Source organism: Numenius arquata, chromosome 9 (genome assembly GCF_964106895.1).
Source record: "Numenius arquata chromosome 9, bNumArq3.hap1.1, whole genome shotgun sequence".
NCBI classification, from domain to species: Eukaryota; Metazoa; Chordata; class Aves; order Charadriiformes; family Scolopacidae; genus Numenius; species Numenius arquata.
In genome coordinates, this window is record NC_133584.1 from 13,266,368 (window position 1) to 13,291,344 (window position 24,977).

The 24,977-nt window shown below is 45.0% G+C and overlaps 1 protein-coding gene across 1 annotated transcript in view; it reads left to right on the forward strand.

Annotated features, from left to right (window-relative positions):
- Positions 1 to 17,104, forward strand: part of IL1RAP (interleukin 1 receptor accessory protein) — a 31,173-nt gene extending 14,069 nt beyond the window's left edge. Inside the window, exons 4-10 of the mRNA XM_074153738.1 lie at positions 519 to 684; positions 1,639 to 1,710; positions 2,426 to 2,555; positions 3,468 to 3,616; positions 5,804 to 5,953; positions 6,912 to 7,055; positions 16,380 to 17,104. Coding sequence (XP_074009839.1) covers positions 519 to 684; positions 1,639 to 1,710; positions 2,426 to 2,555; positions 3,468 to 3,616; positions 5,804 to 5,953; positions 6,912 to 7,055; positions 16,380 to 17,104 — 1,536 coding nt within the window. The remainder of the gene's footprint in view (positions 1 to 518; positions 685 to 1,638; positions 1,711 to 2,425; positions 2,556 to 3,467; positions 3,617 to 5,803; positions 5,954 to 6,911; positions 7,056 to 16,379) is intronic.
- Positions 17,105 to 24,977: the final 7,873 nt, after the last annotated feature.

Sequence of the window (24,977 nt, forward strand, 5' to 3'; positions counted from 1 at the left end):
CAGAAAGAGAAGAGTTAAGGTTTCTGTACTACAGATTCTCATTTGCCAGGTGCCAATTTTGGGGGCTCATCCTCAGCTGAAGTCTGTCAGAGTACCTTGATTAGTCCCAAAAGAGTTAGACATGCTGACATCAACAGGGAACATGTCCTTTAGTCTTCATATCCATCCGTGAATACATCATCGTTTTCTTCCTGTCTCTTTTTGCTTTCATTCTTCACTCTGTTGAGGTGCTCACCTTGATTGCAAATGTACTTCTGGATCAGAGATCTCTCTTTTATAAAATTGTCTATATTTAAGGTGGGATAAAACTGTTAGGGTCATCTGCTTCATCACCTCCTTTTCAAGGTGAACATACCAGTTTGTTTTCCAACGTGCTCAAAGTTCATGGTATTTAAGTCCGACCTACATCATTCCAAGTATCATATTCATAGTTGAAAAGCAGATCTTTGAAGTAGCATTTAAGCCAATATGTTTACTTTTGAATCACAAAACTCGAGTGTTTTTCTGCCTGACTCCAGGACTGCAACTTGATCAATGGCTTCCATGAGCAATACCCCCAAGGGCCCAGGCTCGTCATCGGCATTGTCCGCAGTGCGTATAAAGGGAATTACACCTGTATTGTGACATTCAAGGACCACGGAAGAACCTATAATCTCACCAGAACCATAAAAATGAAGGTGGTGGGTAAGAATGAGTTTAAAATGTGTGAAATTCAGGTGGATAGCTGCAGAAGTGGTGAAAACAGCTAGAAGAATCTGTCACAGGATCCATTTGTGTTTGTGCTCAATCTACATTACCCAACTGACCTGATACATTTTTGCTTGCTGGGGTCAGCCTCACATGACTTCCCAGGACATGTTGCACTGGAGGTCCTACCCACCTCCATGTCAAATACCCCAAACACCACAAGGGTGACTAGGCTTAAGCTGTGAGGTGCAACCCATGAGATGGCCAGGGGTACCCTCTGCTGGCGTGTGAATGCATAACTGTCGCACTCTTGCTCATTTTTGTCTTCAGTGCCCTTTGCTCATCGTTATTTGTAGGATTGTCCATTATAGCTAACTCGCCTCAGTCTTCTTGCAATCTCAAAACCTTGCATGCTGAGGCTGAGACTATAAGTTGGCAGGCAGGGCTTGTGTTACCCAGCCCAGAGCTTGGACACATCTGTCCCAGGCACAAGGGCTCAGCCTACCTGCCAGGGAATTGTAGACAGAGCTTAAAAATCTAGTGAACAGTAGGGCATGTGCTGAGTCCCATGGCAATTGCTGCTTGAAGAGTCAAATTAAATACTTGTGACAGGAAATGGTGTTTTATTATGTTTTTTAGAAGCAGCAATAAAAAGAAACTGGTACAGGTTGTGCGTTGTGGGAGATGAGAGGGGTATGGAGTTCTCCTGATGCAAAAGGCCCAAAAACTTGTACCTATACTTCTTTGGAGGAACCTCAAAATCTGGGTCTGTACCTGAGTTTGGGGACTAGGAATAGATTTCTCTTTGCATGGGGCTCTGCAGCAAGATTATATCACAAGTTAGATTGGGGCATGTGCAGTGGGGCACGGGCATCATGAGTGAGGCTGCGAGGACACCAGGTTCTCATGAAGTCTGGGTCCCCATGGGGGGCTCTCTGTTCTCTCCTGCAGGATCTCCGAACAAGGCCTTGCCACCACAGTTCACCTCTCCAAATGAGAAAGTTGTCTATGAAGTGGAAGCAGGTAAATTGCAATGCTCACTGTGTGCTGTCACTGCCCTAGCAACCTACCGGGATGGGAGACCCAGCCAGGCACAGAAGCTCTCCCCTTCCACTGCATCCCCGGTGCTTTCCCTCACAGAGCAATCAAGCTGCCACAAGTTGCCTGGCAGACTGTGTGGGGTGCCAGTTTTCCATGCCAGAATAGGAGAGTGCAGCTTTAAAAGTTAATTTTGCAAGGACAAATAAAGATAGATGTTCAGGCATGGAGATGCAGGACTGCAGCTGCAGAAGAAAATGAAATGGGCACTCTCAGCTGCTTAGAGAAATTCCTTTAGGACCTTGTCTTAGCCCCGTCCCTGACCAAGGTTTGCTCCAGCCCTCCCTCATTCAGCCCCTAGGTGACCTTCAGCCTTCTGGCCACTTCTTGCTCATCTTCTCTCCCTTTTTGGCTGATTACTTCCTAATTAATGACAGCTCTCCTTTTGCTGGTCTCACAGCTTTTTGTAATGGGGTACCATACCCCTTCCCCCACCCTATCTGTTAATACCGATAGCTCTTTGGAGCAATTCCCTATATTGAATGGATCATGTCCCATTACATTGATGTAATAAATGTGATGTCAATGATGATGATTAGCAGCAGTCTTTGCTCAGGCTGATAGGATTATGGGAAAGCACAAAAGTCAGGGTGGTGCTGTTCCTGCTTTGCAATACCTCACTATGGTCCTTTCTTCCCAGGAGATGACCTTATTCTGTCCTGTGAGGTCTTTTTCACCTTCCTAAAGGACTCCCGGACTGAGGTGTGGTGGACCATAGATGGGAAAAACACAGATGACATCATGGACCCAAAGATAAAAGTTACACAAAGGTAACATGATAATGTGAACCTTCATTTGTATTTAACCCTCTCTTGAGTCTTGTAGGGGGGGTGTAGGTACAGACCTTGCAAGGGAGTGTGGAGTCCCCCCCACTCCCTTGTTAATCAGAAACCCCTGTGTCTGCACCATGTTCTGATGAGCTCCAGGGAGGAGGCCTCCAGACCTGGACAGTCTCTCAACGTACAGCAGGACTTGAGGGAGCTTTGTTTACTAGTTCACATCATCACTCCTTCAGGTCCTGGTAGTGGTGCCAACAGCTGGTGCTATTGTGGGACTTCTAAAACAGGGGCAGACACAATTTTATTTAGAGGAATGTTCCTAAATAGCGTGATAAAGATGTTTCAAAAAACAGAGGCTGAAAACAAAAATGTAGTATTATACATAGTATTGATTATGAGGAATAGATTCGGTTACATGAAGAACCCAAATGAGGTTGAGTTTGCTCAGTGCTGAATTACACGTGGAAGGCAGTTGCTGCCCCAATCTATTTTCAAACCTACATAGACAAAGAAAAGGCAAAAGGAAATACTATTATCCCCATTTTTGTAGATGACAAAGTGACTCATCCAGGATTGCACAGGGAATGTGGCGTGGACTCTGAATCTCAAGTTCATAAGATCTTGTTGCTTTGTAGGCAAGAACTTCCTTCATCTCTAGAATACAATGTGACACAGCTGCAATGAGAAAATTATGAGTAGCAAAATAAATATTAAGGAAAATCAGATAAAGGAGCAGCTGCAGCTGTATTAAAAACTGAAATGTGTATCAATTTGTAACTATCAGTTTAGGTATTTTGGTATGTTTTTTAAAGAAAGGGTTGGGTTACATCAGGGGAAGAAGTATTTGTCACTAAGAATTTGCTGCAATTTTACATATGTAATGCTCTAGTCTTTCTCTTACAGTGAAATTACTAGAGATTTTGAAGACAAAACTATCATAAGGACTCTAACAGTAGCAAAAGCCACAGCAGAGGACTTGAAACGGAATTACACGTGCTATGCTAGAAATGCCAAAGGCGAGGACCATAGCCAGGCCATAGTGCGCATGAAAGGTAAAATTCTTGCAGAGCATGGGTGAGAAATGAGGCATGGTCAGAGAGGGCTGTTGGTCCTGCCTCGAGCCTTGCCCTGCAAAACAGTAGGGGAATAAATATCTTTATCAGAGCTGTTTCCCCAACACAAACTGTTCCGTACACAGTGCTGTATTATTGCTGTCATACTGCAATGCTTCTTGGAGGCAGGGAGCAAAGAATGTGTGTCACATATACCCTACCACAGCCAAGTGCCTGGAGAGAGAGAGGCGTGGATAGACATGTTGTTCTCATCCCGTCCATGTACCACAACTGAAGCAGGCCTGAGGGGACAGGCTGCTTGAAATGATTTCAGGTTACTTGATTGCGTGACACAACAGCTACCAGTTGGCATCCTCCAGAAGGCAGACTGCACTCATTGACCTTGCTTAGGGAGTGAGACAGTCTAACCACAAGACTCTGTGGTTTTACTCCTTGCTGTGATGATGCTCCAGTATAGATACAGCCATCTCAGCATGGATGGTAAGGATTGATCCAGCTCTGTTCAGTGGGATTTTTTCCCTACATCTTTCTTTCATTGAAGATTTTGTTCTTGTTTCCCCGACTCACTTCTCAGTAATAAAAACTAAGAGTTCGCTATAGTCCTGGTTAAGGTGTATATTTCTGCCTCCTTATCAACCTAGAGCTTCAACACCTGCCCTATTAATGTGGCTCACAAAGGTTTTAAAAGGAAGAGAGCTCTTCCAGTAAGTCCTATTCCTTTGAGACAAACCTTTTCTGGATCATTAGGAAGGAACGACAGACCAAACACACAACTAAGGCTGAAACCATCTGCCAGTGTGTTCATCCTACATACATAATTCTTCTGGGATGATAATGTTTGTACATGTAGCAGAAGCGAATCTAAAATCTTAAGATTCTTTCCCTATGCAGCAGTGCCTAAAGGCTGTTTTCTAGTGGGCTGATCTGTCCTATCCTCTCTCTTCCTCCCCCATCTGCTCCTGGGCAGTTGAGTGGGTTTGCTCTAAGCAGACCTGGTTACTCACCACCCCTCCTTTCTGCTCTGTTGCACAGCAAAATCCAAGAACCGCCCCCAACCACTGCTGGCAGAGCAACCTTAAGATAAGCTCACTGCAGACCATCCCACCACACCATCAAGCATGCCAGAACCTAACCCCTCACCACTTGTCTTCCAGTTTTCAGCAAGCAGCTATATATGTTGGCTCCAACTCTTTCATTACATTAGGTTATATATGTTTTCTGCTTTTTCTGGATTATTTCCCTGTCATCCTCATGTATTTCTGTTGCTCATCACCTAATGAAAGCTGCTAAATTCCTTCCATTTTCTTTTTTTTTTGTTTTGTTTAATTAAGTTTCTAATAAAACTTATTAGATCTTGGAAATTGTTGATGTTTCCACTCACTGCTGTTCTTTTATTGTGGAGTTTGCCAGTGTGCCTGTCAGCTGCCACCGGAATTGCCATAAAATGGAGTTGCCCAGGGATACAGTTAAAAGAGTTATTTTCTGTCCTTAATACAAAGTAGCAGCAGTGGTGTGACAGACACTGTATGAGTTGGAGGGGGGCCTGTGATGTTCTGGCTTGATGTCCACAGGTTGTCCTATTTATTTGCAAGTATTTCAGCTTTTCTGTAATGAACTCTGATTCTTCTTTCCTGGTAGAAAAGAATCACAAAACAATGGCTAGTTATATCCTTCTGTCACTCTAGGACAAGCCACAAGATCTGTGTGTGTTTGATGGGGAGGGAAAATGGTGGCTATTGTCTTTATGTTGCTGCAGGTGAGCTTTGGCTGGCTTTAGTAGAATTAAGTGCTGTTGTGTTGCCCCAAGAGTTTGCATATACTGCTGAGAAGGTCAGAGTCATGAGCTGGTTTTGGATTGTGCAGGTGTTTGCCATCGAGTCATTGTACCATCTGGCTGCTCCAAGGGTCTAACTCAGAGACACAAGTCCAGCCTGTGCTTTGACTTGCTCTGCCAGCCCAACCAGACACAGTAACCCAGAATGGGGACTCCAGGGTGGCCAGCCATCACTTGTCCTGCCAGAAAAACCTTGACTTGGCCACCTTCCTCTGAAAGGCCAACTTGGGGCTTGGCTGTTCCTCTGTGGTGCTTGTCATAAGTTTGTTCCTGCTTAGCTGAAGGTCCAACCTGTTCTGTAAACCAGACCTCCTCTTTCTTTTTGAACCCAGTTGTAGCACCGAAGTACACTGTGGAGCTGGCATGTGGACTGGGAGCAACCATCCTGCTCGTTGTGGTGCTGATAGTCGTCTATCATGTTTATTGGCTTGAAATGGTCCTCTTCTATCGGGCTCATTTTGGAACAGATGAAACCATTCCAGGTAAGGAGTTAAAGGACTCACATTTATTTTTTCCTGCTACAGGCCAGACCCTTTGTTTTCTTCTAGGAATTTTTATATAAGCTATTTTTAACCCTCTTCACAACATAATGACATTTTGACCTTCCATTTCTATACCTGCATTCAGTCATGTGGGTCATTTTAGAGCAAGAGGAGTCAGGCTTGGGTCAGAGGAAATGAGAGAGAAGTCCTCTGTATTCTTTTCAGAGGTGAAGCGTGGATGTGTTAGGCTCCCTGGGGCACTGCCCTGCTGATGGCTAGCTGTTTCATCTGATATAGATGGTCAAGATAAGTCCTCAAGTTTCAGTAAGTCCCTGGTTTCTCTGGTGACTCTATGTAAAGATTCACGAATCCAGGGTGATTTGCTTTAAAATGTGATAAGGCATCCAGAAGGATGGATCTGGAAATCACCCTTCTCTCCTCAGTTCTTCCACAGCTTTCCTGTGCTACTGGGAGTTCATCTCTTGGGACTTTGAGCTGCGATTTCTTCCTCTGTAGGATGAGGAGGGTGTTTGAGCCCTCGCAGCTTGTGGTGTGAATCTGCCAAGGGGATGCGACGGCTCTCGGAGGGTGTAGGCAGGGTGCAAGTCTCTGTCTGGTGGGACTGCTCATGCAGATAGACAGCAATGAGAGGAAGCAATGTCAGAGGTGTCAAAAGACAAAAGGACCCTAGACAGATAGGGTTGGCTGTCTTACTGTGGTCTCATGCCTTCAGCAACCCAGCAGTGTCTTGAGTACCTGCATGTTCAGGCTGGGTAATAAAAGAGGCAGCACTGCTGGCTTGTAACTATGGAAATCGATGTGCCTTAACCTGCGGTGTCTGGGCTCAAAGCAAGCCTTCATTTCTGTTTTTCCTGTGAAGCAAGTCAAAGGCTCAGCATGTGCAGTATCACAAGTGTCTCTTCTGCCATTTGTGTTTCTCTGTGCTCCCAACGCCCAGACGGGAAGGAGTATGATGTGTACGTGTCTTACGCGCGCAACGCGGAGGAAGAGGAATTTGTGTTGCTGACGTTGCGAGGAGTCTTGGAGAATGAGTTTGGGTACAAGCTGTGTATCTTCGACAGAGACAGCCTCCCCGGGGGAAGTGAGTATTTCACAGAGGGCTGTGTTCCATGCGCATCCTCTCTTTATCATTCTGTGAGGTACTGATAATGGATAGGAACTGGCCTATCCAGATTAACTTTATCCTTTATTTTTTTCCCTGTCTCCATTAATTATCTCTTGTTGGTATCTTCTAATGTTTTTGGTTCATGTGACAATGTCGCAGATGCTCCAGCCAAACGGCTGCTGTGGGCAAGTGGTGGTTGTTGGTCATTTCAGTTGCTCTCCCCAGGAGTGATGTGCATGAGTGATTAATCTATCCACATGAAGGAACTGGACCACTGACCTTCATGCAAACCCTCTGAGCTGCCTTAAAAAAAAAAAGGTGATAAAGTCAAGGCTAGAAAGAAAAGAGGCAGGGGAGTGTGATACTGGACCAGACTGGTAGCTCACAGATGGTAATGGTGAGTGCCTATAAAAAACAGTAGCGTCTGCTTCAGGGAGGTGTGGAGACCACCATGCCAACATCAGTAAGAAAATAACATGCCCTCCTAGAATGTGTGCCACTCACCCTCATTAATTAGAGAGTCTGTGTCTAACGTGGCAGACAATTAAGTTGTGATGATCAAGGGTACTTTGTTGCAGGTAGTGAGACTCACCTCTTCACTAAGATGTAATGTTTTTCTCATTGTTTCAAGCTAAATCATACAAGATTCTGAACACAGCATCTGCTGGAGGGATGCAGGGAATCGCCAAGAATGGAAGTTTGTGAAACTCTCCAGATAGTCATACACTCACACTGGTGCCACAGCAAGGGCACTCTCAATTTCCAGTGTCCTGGGGGCTGAGTTGGCTGTATGATCCTTGATGCCTACTAAAAGTTTGAAGCCTGAACTTTCACCAGTGCAGATCACCCCACTTTGAATTCATGGGCTTTGGGCCACGACCCCACTAATGACAGAACCTGTGCTGATAAAGTCCATTGGGATTGCTTTTGGGTAGACAGGAGGGACTGCTGAAGTCCCAGCCCAGCTGCGTGACAAAAAGGAGCAGAATCAGTCTGGGCTCTGTTATATTTATCTCCTAGATTGTTGCCAGGACATACTCTTCTAGAGAGACCCTGGATGATCTGGTAGGGCACCCTCCTGGCTCTATTTCCTTGATGCCAGTGCCAGGCTTAGAGCAGGTTTGCTCTGAGCTGTTCTCACCAGTTGTTCGTCAAGACATAAGTACATCTCCCTCCTGTTCCCTCTGCCACTTCTTGCCATCCTTTCCCTTTGGAGAGTCTCATTTTCTTCCCAGAATAGCTCTCCTGGGCTCCCTGACCTTCACCTGAAGTCCTCCCATCGCTGCTCAGTGGCAGTCACTCTGGAGCACTGCTGAGGTGGCTCCTCATTGCACTGTCGTTTGCTTCTGCTGGGGCTTTCCCGTTGCTTCTTAGCTGAGATTTGGCTAATCTCCTTCCTGGGGAAGCACAGCGGGCCAGGAAATAGCTTTTTGGCAGCTGGTGTCATGCCTCCAGAGTACATCTGTGTAACGGGTAGAGAGTTATGTTGTCCTTGATGAAGAAACAGTGGGAGATGGATTATCCTGTGAGTTTGCTGACAGGAACTAATCAAACGTGTTTGACAGCTAAATGGAGTTGCCTGTCAGCATTATTTTATTCTTCATTGTATTTCTTGACCAGTCAAGAGCATTCTCTTGTCAATGAAGCATGGGAGATCCTGCAGCAAAGAGTGCAAGCACTGGGATTCACACTTACAAGGAATTTTCATATTAATTACAGAAAGGTGCCTAAGGACAGTCTACCTACAAATGTTAGAAAATCAAAGAAGATCCACAGTTACTGTGACATGTCTCCAGCTTAAACGGTGTCACTTTTGGGACACTTCATTAAAAGTGCTCAGAGCAATTTACTTGTCACTTCTAGAAACGCTCAAATCCTCTTTCATCGATGACAGCAACAGGAGCAGCTGGATGAGTAACAGGAGTTAGGATGGTAATATTTCCAAAGCAGATTAACCCATGAGAACACCCAGGGAGGGTGTAAGATACTTATTGTGTGTGTTTGGTGTGGGGAAACCAAGGCAGAGGAGTGAAGGGATTACCCAGAGTCATTCTGGACATCTGCCAGAGAAGGATGTAAGTGTAGGCATTTGGGCTTCTCCACACCTCTACGTCTTTTCCTTGAGGTCATGTGTTGTCCAGGTAGCAATTTTCCTGCTTTGCTCCAGAGCGCCTCTTTTTCCACTCTCACAAGAAGGAAGCTAAATCTGAACCTACCAGAGCAGCCCTCTTGGCCACATGGCATCCTCATAGCATTGGGTGGTGTCACTGCCATGTAGTACAGTGCCTTTTAGATGTAGCTACCTCTGCGTAGCATGGGGAGGAGGAAACACATCTGTAGTCAGCCTGGGAGTAAAAGATGTCACTGTATGGAGCAGTGGAGACCAGCCAGGGTGTAGGAAGCCCTACCTGGAATTGCTTGCAGCGTTGGGAAGCACCAGTATGGTCTCTAGAAAGGGCGTCCAAGGAATTTTATTGTTCCCTGCAAGAGACATTCGGTGTCTCACTAGCAGCTCAGCAGCATGTTCTTGGCCATCACTAACCACCTCAATGTTTCTTTCTCCCAGTTGTCACAGACGAAACCCTGAGCTTCATCCAGAAAAGCCGACGTCTACTTGTTGTCCTGAGCCCCAACTACGTCTTGCAGGGGACGCAGGCCCTGCTGGAGCTCAAGGCTGGTCTAGAGAATATGGCCTCCAAGGGCAACATCAAAGTCATTCTAGTGCAGTACAAAGCCATCAAGAAGAGCAAAGTGAAGGAGCTGAAGCAGGCCAAGGCGGCCTTGACGGTCATTAAATGGAAAGGCGAGAAGTCCAAGTTCCCAAAGGGCAGGTTCTGGAAACAGCTGCAGGTGGAAATGCCAGTGAAAAAAATCAGCAGGAGCTTGAGCCTTGATGGGCTCATACGTATCCCTGAGAAATGTTTGATACCATCAGAAAACAAAACCCCAAAAACCTACAAGTTAGGCCAGGGAGTGGGAAGGAACTCGGGGTTTTTGCCGTGAAGGACTGTCCCAAGCATTTCAGTCATGCCTCCCTGCAGCTTTTCTACTGCCCTGGCAGTAGAGAGACCAAAGATGCACACACCTTCTCTCTGCAAATGCACATCATTAGCATCAGCCATACAAGCTCTCTCAAGGTTTAAATTTGGGCTATCCAGGTGGGAATGCAGCCACCACCTTGTGATAGCATGGTCTTTGAATAGGCCAGTACTCCTAGATTCAGGTCCTATCAGACCTTCGTTAGCATCCAGGACAGAGCTGCTTTTCCTCTCTTAAGTGCCTTTCTGCTTCCTGGCCAGTGGTCCCTGTTGCAGAGGCTGCGGAACAGTTTGAAAGATGGCTCTGGTATAGAGCCTTTTATACGTGTCCCAGCTGTATAGTCCTGATTGCTGTGGGATCACAGATTTCTGCTTCAGTGTGGGGAGTGTAGACTCTTGAGTGTCCTCATTTTTGATCCCCACGTTTCTGTAGGAGCAGATGCATTCAGATAGTTTGGCAATGTGAAATGGATGGTACGAAAGCTTTTTTTTTAAAAAAAAACAAAACAAAAAGCTCTGCTAGGTGATACTGTATTGTAGCATTTCTACTAATAAGTGGTCAGCGGCTGCGACTCAGCTGTCTTCTGAGTACCCCAGAACCTTCAGGGCTGTAATGCTCATAATCCAGAGGAAATCTCTCATTAGTACAGTTAGACATACATAGAGTATGTCTGAGAGATGCTTCTTTGTAGAGTAAACTCAGGGACTTCACAAGCACTGCAAGGAACCCCAATTTACTACTGAACACACTTACTGTGTCTGTGCTGCTGCCTGGGAGAATGCATCATGCAAGGTGCTGCTGAGGCCTCTGGGATGACACTGGGTATGTGTCCAGCTCCCCAGGAGACTCTATAAACTTATTTGACCTTATTAAAAACTACTAGGTCTGTCCACCCAGGTAAGACTGTGAGGAAAGGTTGAGAGAGATGGGGTTGTTCAGCCTGGAGAAGAACTGAAGAAGGCTCTGGGGATACCTTGTTGTGGCCTTTCAGTACTTAAAGGAGGCTTATAAGAAAGATGGGGAAAGACTTTTTAGTAGGGCCTGTTGCAACAGGACAACTGGTAATGGTTTTAAACTAAAAGAGGATAGATTCAGACTAGATTAAAGGAAGAATTTTTTTACAATGAGGGTGGTGAAACACTGGAGCAGGTTGCCCAGAGAGGTTGGTAGGTGCCCTGTCTCTGGAAGCAGTCAAGGTCAGCTTGGACAGGGCTCTGAGCAACCTGGTCTAGTTTGAGATGTCCCTGCTTATTGCAGTGGAGTTGGATTAGATGACCTGTAAAGGTCCCTTCCAACCCAAACTATTCTATGATTTTATGAAAATGCAGTGTTCTCTGCCTGGCTATGAACAACATCACATTTGTAATTCAGGACTCAGGTTTAAACTAGCCTTGGCTTTACAAAGCAAGTCTCCACCCATCACGTTTCCAGCTTAGAGTTGCAGAACAGAGGATGTACCTCAGCTTTTGCAACCTTTGCACAAAATGGAAATATAAAAAACCACTGAGTACCAGTCTTTCCTTCAATGGGAGTCAGCAGGCATAGGAGTGGACCTGGTGAGTTAACCCTGTCAGGATTTTCAGACCAAGGAGGGGAGAGTCCCTTCCCTTGTAGAAAAGACCAAAGCACAGCAGGACCCTGGCTTTGACTTGTACTGTTGTTCACCGTGTTTTCACATAAAACTAGAAGCTCTGGGAATGTCTCCATACTCCTGTAGCTCCCAGTGCAAGGGCCTGCCCACTTAATTGTGAAATTCAGTATTACGCACACTAAGTGCATGCTTATTTTTTGTCAATAACGATTGCTCCTGAGTCAGCTCTGACTCATGCTTTTGCCCTGTTGGTGTCCAGCAGGTGAAGCGTAGCCATTCATAATGGCATTAAAAAAGCACTACAATTAGGAGTCTATGCACTAGTCACCCAGCTGAGCAGGGAGGTTTGAGGCCATCCCTGTAACCAGCCCAGCCTTAAAGGTGTGGGGCTGAATCCTGGTATCAGCAATGCCCCTTCCTCTTAGCATCTTATGATTAATAATGTTATTTCAGGGCAGCGGGGAGCCGCAGCTACCCATGTCACTGGGCAGGTACTGTACAAATGTGGAACCTTCCCCTCCATCCTCCTCCTCCCCATCCCCTCTCCCCCTTCCAAGTAAGCTCTGCTTTAAGCAGGTAAAATTGCAGTCAGCTTCACTGAAGGCAGTGGAGCTCCTCAGCTTCTCAGAAGTGCTTAAAAGCTTTGCTGTTACAATCTTTTCTACTGTGGCTGTCTGTGGAGGGGCAAATCTCCTTCCCACACTCCAGAAAGCTTTTTTTGTATGAGGTAACACCCAAAACCATACTCAGCTTTGTGAAGCCATTGCAACTGCATCATTTTGCCCAGCTTCACCTTTTTGTTTGTGTTTTCAGCGTCCCTGTAATCATCTGCCAGATCTGCAGGCAAAGGGAAAGACCTGAAGCCAAAGCAGAACTGTGTTAAATTCCAATGTAATTTTTAAAAAATTGACTCAAAGATATGCATATATTCAATTAACATTGCAGACCTCACTACATCACATCTCACTTTTGGCTGAAGTACCAAGAGAACTTCTGCTGATGTTTCAGTTAGTCTGATTATTTTAAGAAGTTAAATCCACCTCATTCATTTTGCTGTTTTTATTCAAAGAGTTTTTCAAACAAACAACAGACCAGGACTTGCTCTGGCATATATCGCAGTGGCCTTTGGTGCCGTTGCAACCCCAGAACAGCATTACTGAGAGACGTCAGCAGAGCACCCACATGGCAAAAGGTGCGATGGTGTGAAGGGTGAAGGAGGCCTGAGAGGTCCAGAGGGAGCAGCGTGGAAGGAATAGTGCTGGAGCAGGCTCCGCTCCCCCAGGAGCTTTACTACTGGCTTTGCTGGTAGCTGTCAGGCCAGGGGTAAACCCCAGTCCCCGCTGTAATTCAGATCTGCAAAGTACCTCAAATACGCCTGTCATTTCATCCTATGCCACGTGTGGTTTCTGTTACGGGATTCTGTCACAGCGTCTGTCTAGTTCAGTTGATTCATTTGAGTTTCTGTGTTCTAACATTTATCAATATGCAGCTCATACAAATTTCCTCATTGTTATTTCATGGGTAAACAGCATGGCACAAATTGGAAAAAAATGTCTTCCCCCCATACCATTTGATGTTGTACAGCTGTTCCAGAGTTTTCCCTTCTCTTTTCTGTATGTTGTTGCCTTTGTGTTATTTGGTCTGTGAAGTGTCAGTATTATTTTATTTTGCTTTTCAATAAAACATTTTCACTTTTGCATTTCAGTCCTTGTGCATTTCTCATAAGTATCATTTTCCTCCCCATTACGTCTGTGAAAGGCCATTAAGGAAAGATGACTGTGTGTAGTCCAAGCCTTAAGATAGGGGACACCTCCTTAGAGCAGGGCATTTTCCTCGCTGTTTTATGGTGTGCCTGCAGAGATCCTGAGGCACCACCACTGCTACCAAGGCCGTGAAGGCAGAAACACAGTGACACGCAGCATTCAGATGTTACCCAGCAGTGGACCTGTACACACAAAAAGTCTCTGGTATGAAGAGTATTCACTCATCAGTCACAAGGTATAAAGGTGGGAAGGAAACACCATCCCTTTTGCTTGAGAGACCAAGCCAGAATGTTGAACAGAAATCTGCCTGAACCATGGAAATCAAACTCACTCTTAGGCTGCTTTGCCCGTGACCTTCCAGGTAGTTGGGTAGAAAAGGTTCATTCAGCTTCCTGTTTTCTCATCCAAGCCACTTTTTTGGCTTTGTCCTTTGTTTGCATGCAAACAGGTAAGTTGAGAGAGAGCCTAGCACTTCCAGACTACTAGCAAAATGAATACTTGTGACAATCTATGGATTTAGGGTCTATGGAGTATGGGATCTATGCTCCCCTCTCCTCCCAGCTTTTATTGTGCTGGGACAAATGTATGGCTCTTGAAATACTCTGTTACATCTCTAGGGTGCATTAGAGGAAACACAAGTAAACCAACAAAAATATGCAGGGTCCTTCATAACCATGTAGTAAAGATAGAAGTTTTTTAGGATAAAGCAGCTATCCAAGAATATTAAGTTCCCAGCTCTGTTGGTACCCAAACCCCCATAGCATTATTGCTGCCTGTCTGATCCTGTGCTGTTGGTGTCACTGGGGGAGACCATCCTGCCTGCACACTGTGAAGTGGCCCCTTACGATTTTTCGTGAGCTGGGATTACATTGTGAACTGAACATCCCAAGATATCCTGGTCAGCCAAGTCTAAATGCACCCGATTCTCAGAAATAAAATCTATCTTTGGGAATTTGAGCATTTTCCCTGCCAAAAAAATGTCGACTCTTTTCAAAAAGTGTTGCAAATTAAAATTGATAAAAGAAAACTATCACTGTTAGCTCAATAAAAACATTTTATTTCAGCAATGTTGGAATCATTCACATTAATTGAACCTGTGCTTTTTGAGCAGGCAGGTAGAATAGGTGACCTCCCAGGGGCTGTTCCTGCCTACGTTTCACTGTGATTCTAGTTTCAAAAAGAAAGACCTTTCAAACCAGCAAAGGAGCTTTTTCTTACACAAAATGTTGAAGCTTGGCTGATTTCAGAATAGATCTCAATCAGTTATAGAAAAGTTTGAATGAGGTCTGGACTCAGTAAATTGGGAGATTGCTGCCAATTCTTTGTGCCTTTGAAATAGGGTGGTAAGAACGTTTCATGGTGCTAAGAGGCAATTCTGACAGGACTGACTTTATCATCTACTTTTGGTTTCTGTGAGTTAGTGTTTTCCTGTGTGTGCTGGGGGAAAATCCCCCCAAACCTTGTATACAAGAAAAAAAACTCTGCAACTAATTTGATTTAAATTCCAGTATTACAGTAAAGAACCGAACAGTGCCTTACTTTCTCCATTAGAATACTATTGTTCAATCCTTTTTCCTATCTCAAGTTCTTGGTCTCCAAATAATCTAGTGACAATGAGTTTTAGACCTAGTCATGTATCTTTGAAAAAAAAAAAAAAAGTATTGCGCTGTACAATATTAAAATAAGGTGCAGTCATGTGCAACACGGTGCACCTTCTGCTGTGAGATAAGGAAAGAGACAGCCAGGTGCTGGAAGAATAAGAGGCATTGCCATTGCAGGGAAGGTACAGTATTTTTATTTATAAAAAAGACATTTGTTCCACTGGCAGGGAGGGAGGAGAGTCTCCAGACTGAGGAATCAAGGGTTTAGCTGTGTGAAAGGCAATGGAAGCAGCAGGTAGCTCTTCTCCCCAGAACAGCTCTTTACAAGACATTCCCACAGGGAGGCTTTTCTCTTTGAGTGTGCAAAAGCTCTTACTGCAATGATCCCTGTCCTGCTTGAACACCACCTTGTCCTCAGATCCTCTCCCATCTCAGGCACCAGTACTCAGTAAGCGGGTGGGTTTTTTTAAAGTTTTTACAGTTCTATTAATCAGCTTGGGTTAATTTGCTAAGTACCATAGCCCTATTAATTTCCATCCTTTCCACTGCTCACCCATTAGCCATGACACCTTCAATATGCTTACTGCATCCCAAGCCGTAGATAGAAGTCCAAGGACATCCTTGAAGTTTGCCACTTTTCTACATTTGTAATAAAAGAGATGCTGCCCTTGCCTGGCACCATTCCAGCTAAGCGTCTTGCTGATCTTTACAAACTGCAATTAATCCCAAGAAATGCTTTGAAGAGCAGTATTTTCACCCCCCGTCACAGCTGGGGGAACTAACAGAGAGGTTTAAGGCTGACATTTTTGCTTTCTAGGTTTGGAGGTTTCCATTTCTAGATGAGAGAGCATGAGCGGGAGGGAGGTGGATCTTAGCCTTGGCAGTGCGAGCTGTGACACGATGATGTGATTGCTTCATTTTGTTCCCCCCATGTAAAGGGCTGCCAGAGCTCTGGGCAGGTGGTTCCCAAATGAGACCTGCCCTTTATCAAATGCTTGCACTTCCCTGGGCAGGAGTGATGCCGTGCAGTGCAGAAGTCAGAATACAGTCTTGGCTTATCCTGCCTTCTCATTTACCGCTTCAGCCTTCTCAAAAACCCACTGCAAAGCAAAAATGCTGCTATTGCTCCTGCAGTCCCTGCCAGCAGGAGCGTGGGCAAATCGAAAGTCACTGGGCTTGTGCCAGGTTTCCCTCTGTGGGAAGGGGGGGATCTGTGCAGGTATGCCACCAAACAGCTTCCTTCAGCTTTTCTCTCCCCGCTCCTTCCCCCTCGTGCACCCCAATTCCTCTGCTCTTGCACTCTTAGATACCACCGAGGCCGTGTTCGACTTCATCCAGAGGAGCCGCAGGATGATCGTGGTCCTGAGTCCCGATTACTTGACGGAGAAGAGCATCAGCCTCCTGGAGTTCAAGCTGGGCATCATGTGCCAGAACGCCATCGCCACCAAACTTATCGTGGTGGAGTACAGGCCACTACAGTGCACCCACCCCAGCATCCTCCAGCTGAAGGAGTCTGTCTCCTTCGTCACCTGGAAGGGGGAGAAGTCCAAGCGCTCCGGCTCCCAGTTCTGGAAGGCGTTGCGGCTCGCCCTGCCGCTGCGCAGCCTGAGCGCCGGCTCTGGCTGGAATGAGAGCTGCTCCTCCCAGTCAGACATCAGCCTGGACCCTGTCCAGAGGAGAAGGAGCCGGCTGAAAGGGCAGCCTGACCCACGGGGCACTGCAGCAGGGACTCTCACTCCCAGAGGGACAGCCCCGACCCCTGAGTCAAAGGCCAAACACCGAGCCAAGCACTTCTTGACGTGCCAGTGTTGTGGGACCTATTGCAATGGCAGCAATAGACTCAAGCGCAAGCATCGGGCTGTGCCTGAGCCCAGGTGGGACACTCATCTCTGCAAGCCAAGCTCCGGCAGGCCCATGGCGCAGGGGCTTCAGGGCAGAAGTCAACCCGAGCCACCACCGGCACAGGCTCCTGCTCTTGCCCTCTGCCATTACAGCGACCTGTCCAACAACAACGACTTCTATGTACTCTAGCCAAGAGGCTGACGGCACTGCAGGTGCTGGGCCAACAAAAGAAACTCACTGCAGCCTCAGCTAAGATATTTTTGTGATGTTGCAGGCTGACACGGTGTCATTCACCATCAGTCCTGTGCCAGCACAGAGGACTGCAGCAATATCACCGGTACTGTCGATCTGAGCCAGGGACCTGCAGTCACACACAGAGCAGCAGCTGGGTGCCACCTGCCCAGGTCCTTCTCCTTAATTTAAATTGCAAAGTGGAGCCTAAAATGTGTTTCTCTGGTGTTACTTTTCCCCAGCTGTGGTAGCAGGGCTGCTGCTGGGGTTGGGTACGGGAGGACAGGTCCCCAGCTCAGGGTCCGGAGGGAGGGAGGGGGGAGAAGCAGTGCTCCTGGCAGTAACCTCTGAAGAAGGGAGAGAGCAAGCCTGCATTTTGCAAAAGATAAAACTTTGCTAATGAGGGTAACAGGAGCCCCGGCCAGTACAGGAATATGCTGTGCAGTACGGTGCATTATCCACTGTGTTTTAAAAGACCTTGGTCAAAAGTTTTAAGAGAAGTCCTATCTCTCTAAATAAAACTGATTTCTTTAACCTGCTGTTGTTACAAGTGCCATGGGAACTGGTAAATGCCAGAGCCTTGTTCACCAGGCAGTGCCTGAGGACGTGGTTTGCTCAAGCTGGCTAAGGTCCTCTCCTGTTCCCAGTGCTTCCAGTGGGCTTCTGGCCTCAGTCGCTCTCCCGGCTTCACCATGTGATGAATTTGTTCTGTCAGTTGCGTGGCCTTTCACACAGCAAGAAAGAAACCCATTACAAATCTAGGGAAATATGATTTAAAAAATTCTCCGAGTAGTCAATGAGCTCAGGGATAGGAGCAAGACCTAAAACATTCACAGAAAACCTCAGGCGCTGAAGCTGAGGGGTCAAAACTCAACCACACTTCATTAAGTAAACGAAAGAGCCTTTGAATAGTCTCCCCGGGGCTGCTGTTTCATCAGCCCATTGAGCTGGCTGTCAGCACTGTTTCCCACACTTCATCCACAAAGAAAAGTTCATTTGCCTCATTCCATTTTGTGTAATGACTTCTCTCACCACCGAGGAAAGGTGCTTATCTTGAGAGTTGGCCACTCGCCTTCAGCTGATGCTCAGACACCCCTTTACACTGGGTAATATACTGCATTTGTTTTCTTTCCCTGAGACAAAAATCCCCACTGGTGGTTCACCATTCTGGTCAGTCTAATTGTTGTTTCTCCAGCTGGCAAGCAATTATTTTTCTTCCGCCTTGAACTGAACTCTTGAAGTACAGGGTCTGTGGCCTGGGACAAACCCTTTTCTGTTATCCTCCAGGTGCAGCCCTGTGAGGGAGGAAGGGGGCACATCTCACCCATTTCGACAGTGCTGAAGCCCAGTTATAATTCACACATTGCTTTTCTTGCCTCAGCAGCCCCTCTTCTCCAGTATTGCCCTGGCTTTTTCGATCCTTTCCTTCAAGATGGAGCACAGATGATGGCTCTCCCGTTACAAGTGTCTGTGAGCTGAATCCTAACAACCCTGCTGCAACAGACCGAGAAAATAGAAACCAAAAAACCTGGTGCTGAGTCAATCTAAATAAAATAAGGGCAAAAAAACCCTACCAGCTCATAGGAATTAGAAATTCAAACTCTAGAGAACTCTCCAGGCATGAATTTCTCTGTAATTTCAAGCAGGCGTTGTAAATGGCTCAGAAAAGTTTTGTCTATACATGGCCATTCTCAGTAATCAAAGAGGAGGAGCAGGAATGAGATATTTGGGAAGCAAGTGATAAATTGCAGAATGCTTTGTAAAAAGCAAAGTACCATTAAATGGTTAAATGGTTCCAGTTGCTTACAGTTAGATGTGGGATGGTACTGTCAATGAGTCTGGTAGAGCTGAAAACACAAACTACAAAATACAAACAATTTGCAATCAGTCAACATCCAGAGTCAGCATATTTGTTATTTGTTGGCATTTAAACATCTTTTATTTACAGACTTTGCCCATATTTGACTGTAGTGTTGTCTCAGTCAGTTACAGCAATACAAAGATGCAGGAAACAACAGCTGTAGCTTGTAGCAAATGTACAAAATGGCCAGCTCCAGTCGTTTTGGTCAAACTGTCATCTTTTCATGAAAGAACAAATGGAAACTGGTAAGGACCATTGCTTCTTCCGTTGCTTCCACAGAGCTAGTACAATTTTAATACCCACCAAACTGACCTAGGGTTTTGGTTGCTCTTGTAATAAATACTGAGACATGGTGGATTTCACTGTGTGCAGAGCCTTTTCTCCCTGAGGCCAGGCTCCCAGAGCCTGAAGGCATGATGTGCTGCATGGGGTGTGTCAGCAAGGACACAGGGACTAAACCCTAGAACCAACTTGAGTTGTATTTGGGGGGTATTTCCAAGTTGTTTGGAAATACCCCCAAGCATCAGCAGAAGGTCCTGCATTAAGACCGGATCTAACTCTTTGCACGGGGTTTGAATTCTTCTCTCTGAAAATCAGTTAAAATATATTCATGTCCTATCTGACACTGACTGGTGCAGATGGGCTATAATCACTGCTCTCTTCTCTGGTACACATGTATTTGTCAGTTGTATATAAAAATACAATTGTCTCCAAAGTTAACAGTCAGCACAATACTATGATCCCTTCCACTCACCCAGTCTTCTCAAAAGAGCTGTTCAGAGGGGAGTAGTTAGTATATATGGAGAATTTCCACCATATCCTAATATAAAAAACGTTCACGTAACCTTGTATATCCTACTTATGGCATGCAATGGTACAAGGCTACTAGGTCAGAATGTGCAAAGCCATTAGTACAATATTTCTGCTGATACTAGAGGTTTTTAATCTATGGAAGGCTGGTGGTGGCATGAAGACACTGAACAGAGCTAGTTAGGGAACGCAGGAAAGTCACTTAGGCCATCTCAGCATCAACCTGTCTTCACTTTAGTGACTGCAAAGCTCTGGCACCCAGGAAATCTATCCCTAGCAAGTTCCACTGGACATATATAGCAGCCAAAAATGGGCTGCTCCTCACATCTGAAATGTTGGATCAATCACTAACTGTAAGAACTTATATAAATTCTCTTCTTAACATCAACAAGAATTTTGTTCCCATTATGCTAGATGCTTATCTCAGAGCATCTGATCTAAATGTATTTATAGCAGACATTTTCCCAAATGATGACAAGACCATGAAGGAACCGGCAAATGCCAGAAATAGGGGGAAAAAGATGCTTCAAACCCTTGCTCTACATATATATATTTTTTTTTTTCTCCTAGTGTTGGTCTCCCACAAATCTCTGTTAACGGTGGCAACACCTCTGGGGTGGTGTCTGCCCAGTGTGACATGCCCAGTGTAAGGGTATAACCCAGAGTCACATCAAGCAGGTGAGAGGAGACCATATGAAGGTGCACAAGAGGGTGCACCCATTGCACAGAACTGCAGCCTGGGGGACGTAGGTGCTCCCTGCTCACCACCTAAGGACTCAGACCCATCTGTCACATGTGGTGCTGTTCTGGAAATGTGTGAGTTAAAACATTGTGGCAGGAGTGGGGAGAAACACTAATGAATGACCCCATAACTGCCTACCCAAATCCATGTGAAAGAGGCAAGGTTTGGCTCTTGTTCATGTTGTGTTCATGCTACATAGCATTACTGGTCATACTGTGGAGAAGCTGCAGCTTAAAAAGGAGTAATAAATGCACCACTCAGGCCCCTTTTGTAAAGATGTTAATGAGACACATAAATGTTGCAGAATGATTTGTAGAAGAATATGACTTTAGTTCTTCATACCAGACACGGTAATGGCCAGACACAAGGGACACAACATTTACACCGTTATGCCTGTAATCAGGCTAATGATTTTTACTTTACTAAAACATATCTGACACAAAGTCATTTGGTTTGGAAACATCAAAGAGTTTTCCAACTCATCAGTATTTGTTCAAGTGAATAATCAGCCTCACCCTTAATATCATGCCTGATTGCTGTTTTGCCTGGTTTTTACTTCCAGACAGGGTTCTTGTTCTACCTTAAACTGCTGCAGCAAAGAAGACTTCTCAGGATTTTTTCTGTCCATGGGGGTATTTGCACGCTATTGCCAAATCACGTGGCAATCCATTGCCCATGAAAGTTTTGTTCTCAAGTTTTCCAAAAGGTTTTCTCTCTTTTCTTTGTTATTTAATCATTTTCAGATCACGGGTTACAGAGACATCTCTCCTGTTGCCTGGGCTGCACAAAGAGGTAAAGTTCCTGAGCCACCGTTTTTCACTGTTTCCCACTGACTCTTTCCTTCACATCCTTCCTTTTCCACTACATCTCGGTGGGAATCCAGACTTCATTGCTCATCCACTCCAACACCTTTTCCAAAAAGGTGTTATGGCTGAGGTGCCCCCCAGCACTCCACCAGCATGATCTTAGATGAAGTTTTTTGTTATGCAGCACTGTATCTGCTTGGGGCCAGTTCATCAGGCAAGCCAGATCACGTTGCATGCTTGGTGAAGCGGGAAATAGTGATGACAGACAATCTTTGTGCCATCTGCCACAGTTATTAGCAAATGATGTTTTATTTATCTCCAGATCATCCATGAAGCCACTGACTCCCATTAGAAACATGCTCAATGACAAGTTCTCGTCTTTTGAGATCTATAGGTTAATGGATGAAGAACCAGAAACCTGCTGTTAATGTGCACAGGGTGATGTTCACAAAATGCTACCACACCTGTGTACCCATGGTTACCAGCCAAAGCTGGAAATAGTAGTGATAGAAAAAGGTCATTTGGGAATATCTGCTCCCATAGAGCCATGATCACTTGCTACTAATTAAATACACCTTGAAATTCCATATGTGGGCAATTCCATACTGACTACTCTGGGAATAAGCCTGCAGTGACCTATACAGATTCACAAAGAATTTGAGTTTCCCTTTCACAGGAAATCCCATTGTTTTGGGGTTTTTTTTGGTCTCCTCTCCTGTCATCAAACAGAGCACAAATAGCGCAAGACGACATCAAAATTTTCAATGAAATTTTCTTGGCAATCTATATCTATAGCAAATGGAAAACACTTGATTCCCATTTAAATTTCTATTTTCTTTAACATAAACATGTTTTGAAAAGCTTTTTAAACAAAGCTCAAAATGTGCTATACTGAGAGTGTCAAAAATATGTTGGTATTTCAATTCTGTTTTGCTTACAGAATGTTTTGTTAAGACTAGTCCCTTTTAAAACATTTCAACTTAAATGAAAACAGTGTTTTCCTTTGAAAACTAGCTTCTATTATAAACACACCATCAGATATGCATTGGTTATCAAATTTGTCCTTTTCTGCATATTGGCCCAGCATTCTCAGTTTTCAGTATTTTCAGTTTCCCATTCTTCTAAGATTTATTAAAGAATTAGGTCAGTGATGCCATGGGTTCCTCAACCAACCCTCTAGCAATTGAAAAGCCTCCAACTGTATTCTTACAGCTAGCTGGAAAAAATCAACGTGTTTGCATATCAGATCGTATCAGCTCCTCAAATCTCACTCATGTTTGTGTATTAGGTCCAAGAACTTGGCTGTGGATAATGCCTTACTACCTCTTTCCCCCTGTATATTGCCAACACAAATGGAGATGTCTCTGAAGACAGTAATCCATGCCTTCTGCTTTGCTCACACTCTTTCAATGCACAGTGTTGCCAGTGAAGGAAAATTCTGATCCATTCATGCTTCCATTTTAATTGTATGCTCCTTTCTGGAGGCAGGCAAGAGTAACATCTATCATTTTGTTTCACATCTCTGCCTCAAAAGCATCTCCTCCACTTGTGGTGATGCACGAGAGAGCAGCTCTTTGCTCCCATTCGGTATCAGCCTCACCGGCACGTGTTCATTTACCTGCATTTAACATCCTGAGAGAGTCGGACAGCATTTCAAACTCACTCACTATACCCTTCAGATTTGCACACATGAAAAAAATTAAAAATCAAACATGTGCCTATTGTCCCCTAATATCCGCATCTATTTTGGCTGGTTTCATGCACTGTAGCAGCACAATCCTGCCAGAGTCCTGATTCACCCAAACTACAGTAAATGCTCAGTTGGTCTACTTTTGCCCAGCTTTTGGCACAAAGCTGGACCTGAATGGAGAAAAGTGAGGGCACCTGAGCTTTGTCAACACCTGCTATCCAGCTTCTCAAACAACCATCAGACGCCGTATAGGGCTGCTCTAGTAATGCTGGGTGCTAGTTTTCTGCTTGCCTGGCTCCTTTTTTCCCTTGAGGTCTTCAAGGATACAGTTTAATAAATGCCAATAGTGTTAGCAGAATCCATTCATATCACTCTAATTTTAGTATTTATTATTGCTTCTTTTGGGATGCATGGAAATAAAGACTGGAAAACTAACTGAGCCAAGTTACCCTTTTCCCTGGGAACACCTTGCACCGCTGTTTTGCTTTGTTCTTATCAGTGAGCCAGACCTCTCCCATGCCCCCTCTTGCTTCTGCCAAGCTCCTACACACAGAAATCAGTGGGAAGATGCCCAGAGCTCACTCCAAACCTAACATTTTGCTCAGTCCAGTTCAACTACTTGCAACTCCTCTTATATAAATTTTATGCCCGGCGGTGAACAAAGGTAAACTTTGTTACTACCTTGTAAACTAGATCAAGATGATTTAGCTTCCCATCCTCATTTCTAATTTAGTTACCTGTCTTCCTTGCCTGCCTGTATCTGAAGCTTCCTGATAACCATTTTCATGCACACAAGCAGCATCCAAATATTTCCAGTTGCTCTGCACAGCAGTCTGACTATTAAAGGGAGACAGACTTAGCAGGTGGCTGGGACTCGCTGTCTGGATGTGCTCCAGCCTACCTGCTTGCTTGCTTTCTCTCACTTATTCCTCACTGAAGTATAGCAGCTTGCCTCCTGCCCTCACACCTCTGCTATAACAGTATCTGGACAATTCAGTCTCTAGCATATTCTTTCTCTCTATCCTCCATGGGTAAGGAAGTGTGTGCCAGGTGCTGCACAGATGTCAGGGGACACCTTCTGCTCTGAAGACGCTCTACTCTTATTTTGTGCAATCCCAGCTGCCGTACGTAGCCTGACAGTAAACTTCCTGAAGGTACACTCAGTCTCCCCAGTCTGGCCCTGCATACAGCAAAGAGGTCAACACAACAGATGCTTTTAAGCGGTGACTTCATCAGCAGACGTGTTCCAAATCTGTGTGCAGACGTCTGTCTGCCAGTTAGCAGCGTAATGCCAGAGCATCCAGATTCGACCGGCCTGCAGGGTGTCACCTCCTGTCACCGGCTGTTTCAGTTTGGTGGGTAGCTTATATTTAGTTTCTAGTAGGTGATGTTATGAAAGGAGATGGAACAAGGAAAGATGTGGCACAGAAAATAGATCACAACATTCCAATTAAAAAAATTTATGCATCCTAGCATTTTCAGTTGTACTTTTATTTATGGTAGAGTCATGGTTTTTTTATTTTTTAAATACAACATTTGGCAGGCAAATAGCAGCTCTCCATTACAATACTACGAAGTGAAACTGTGGCCACTCACTTCATGGACCAAAGGTAACCTTTATTATTCTCTGTTTAGGCAATGCTTTTACAGAAATACTAGAATAAGGAGAGCAACTTGCCCAAAAGCAAGCTCTAGGGCTATTGTTGAGAATTCACAGCTGCCTGGCTGGCACCTTAGCACTATTCTCCATTAGCTGCTGTCACCTTTATCACTCAATTGGAATAACTACTACATTATTTGGTTTTCATTGCTTTCCTCTCAGGTTGGCATTTGGCCTTTCTTTTTAAATACCGTACACTGTAACCTCCCTCCCCTTGTAACTAGGGATAGTTAGAAGCTCTTGCTAGCTCTCAGCCCTGGCT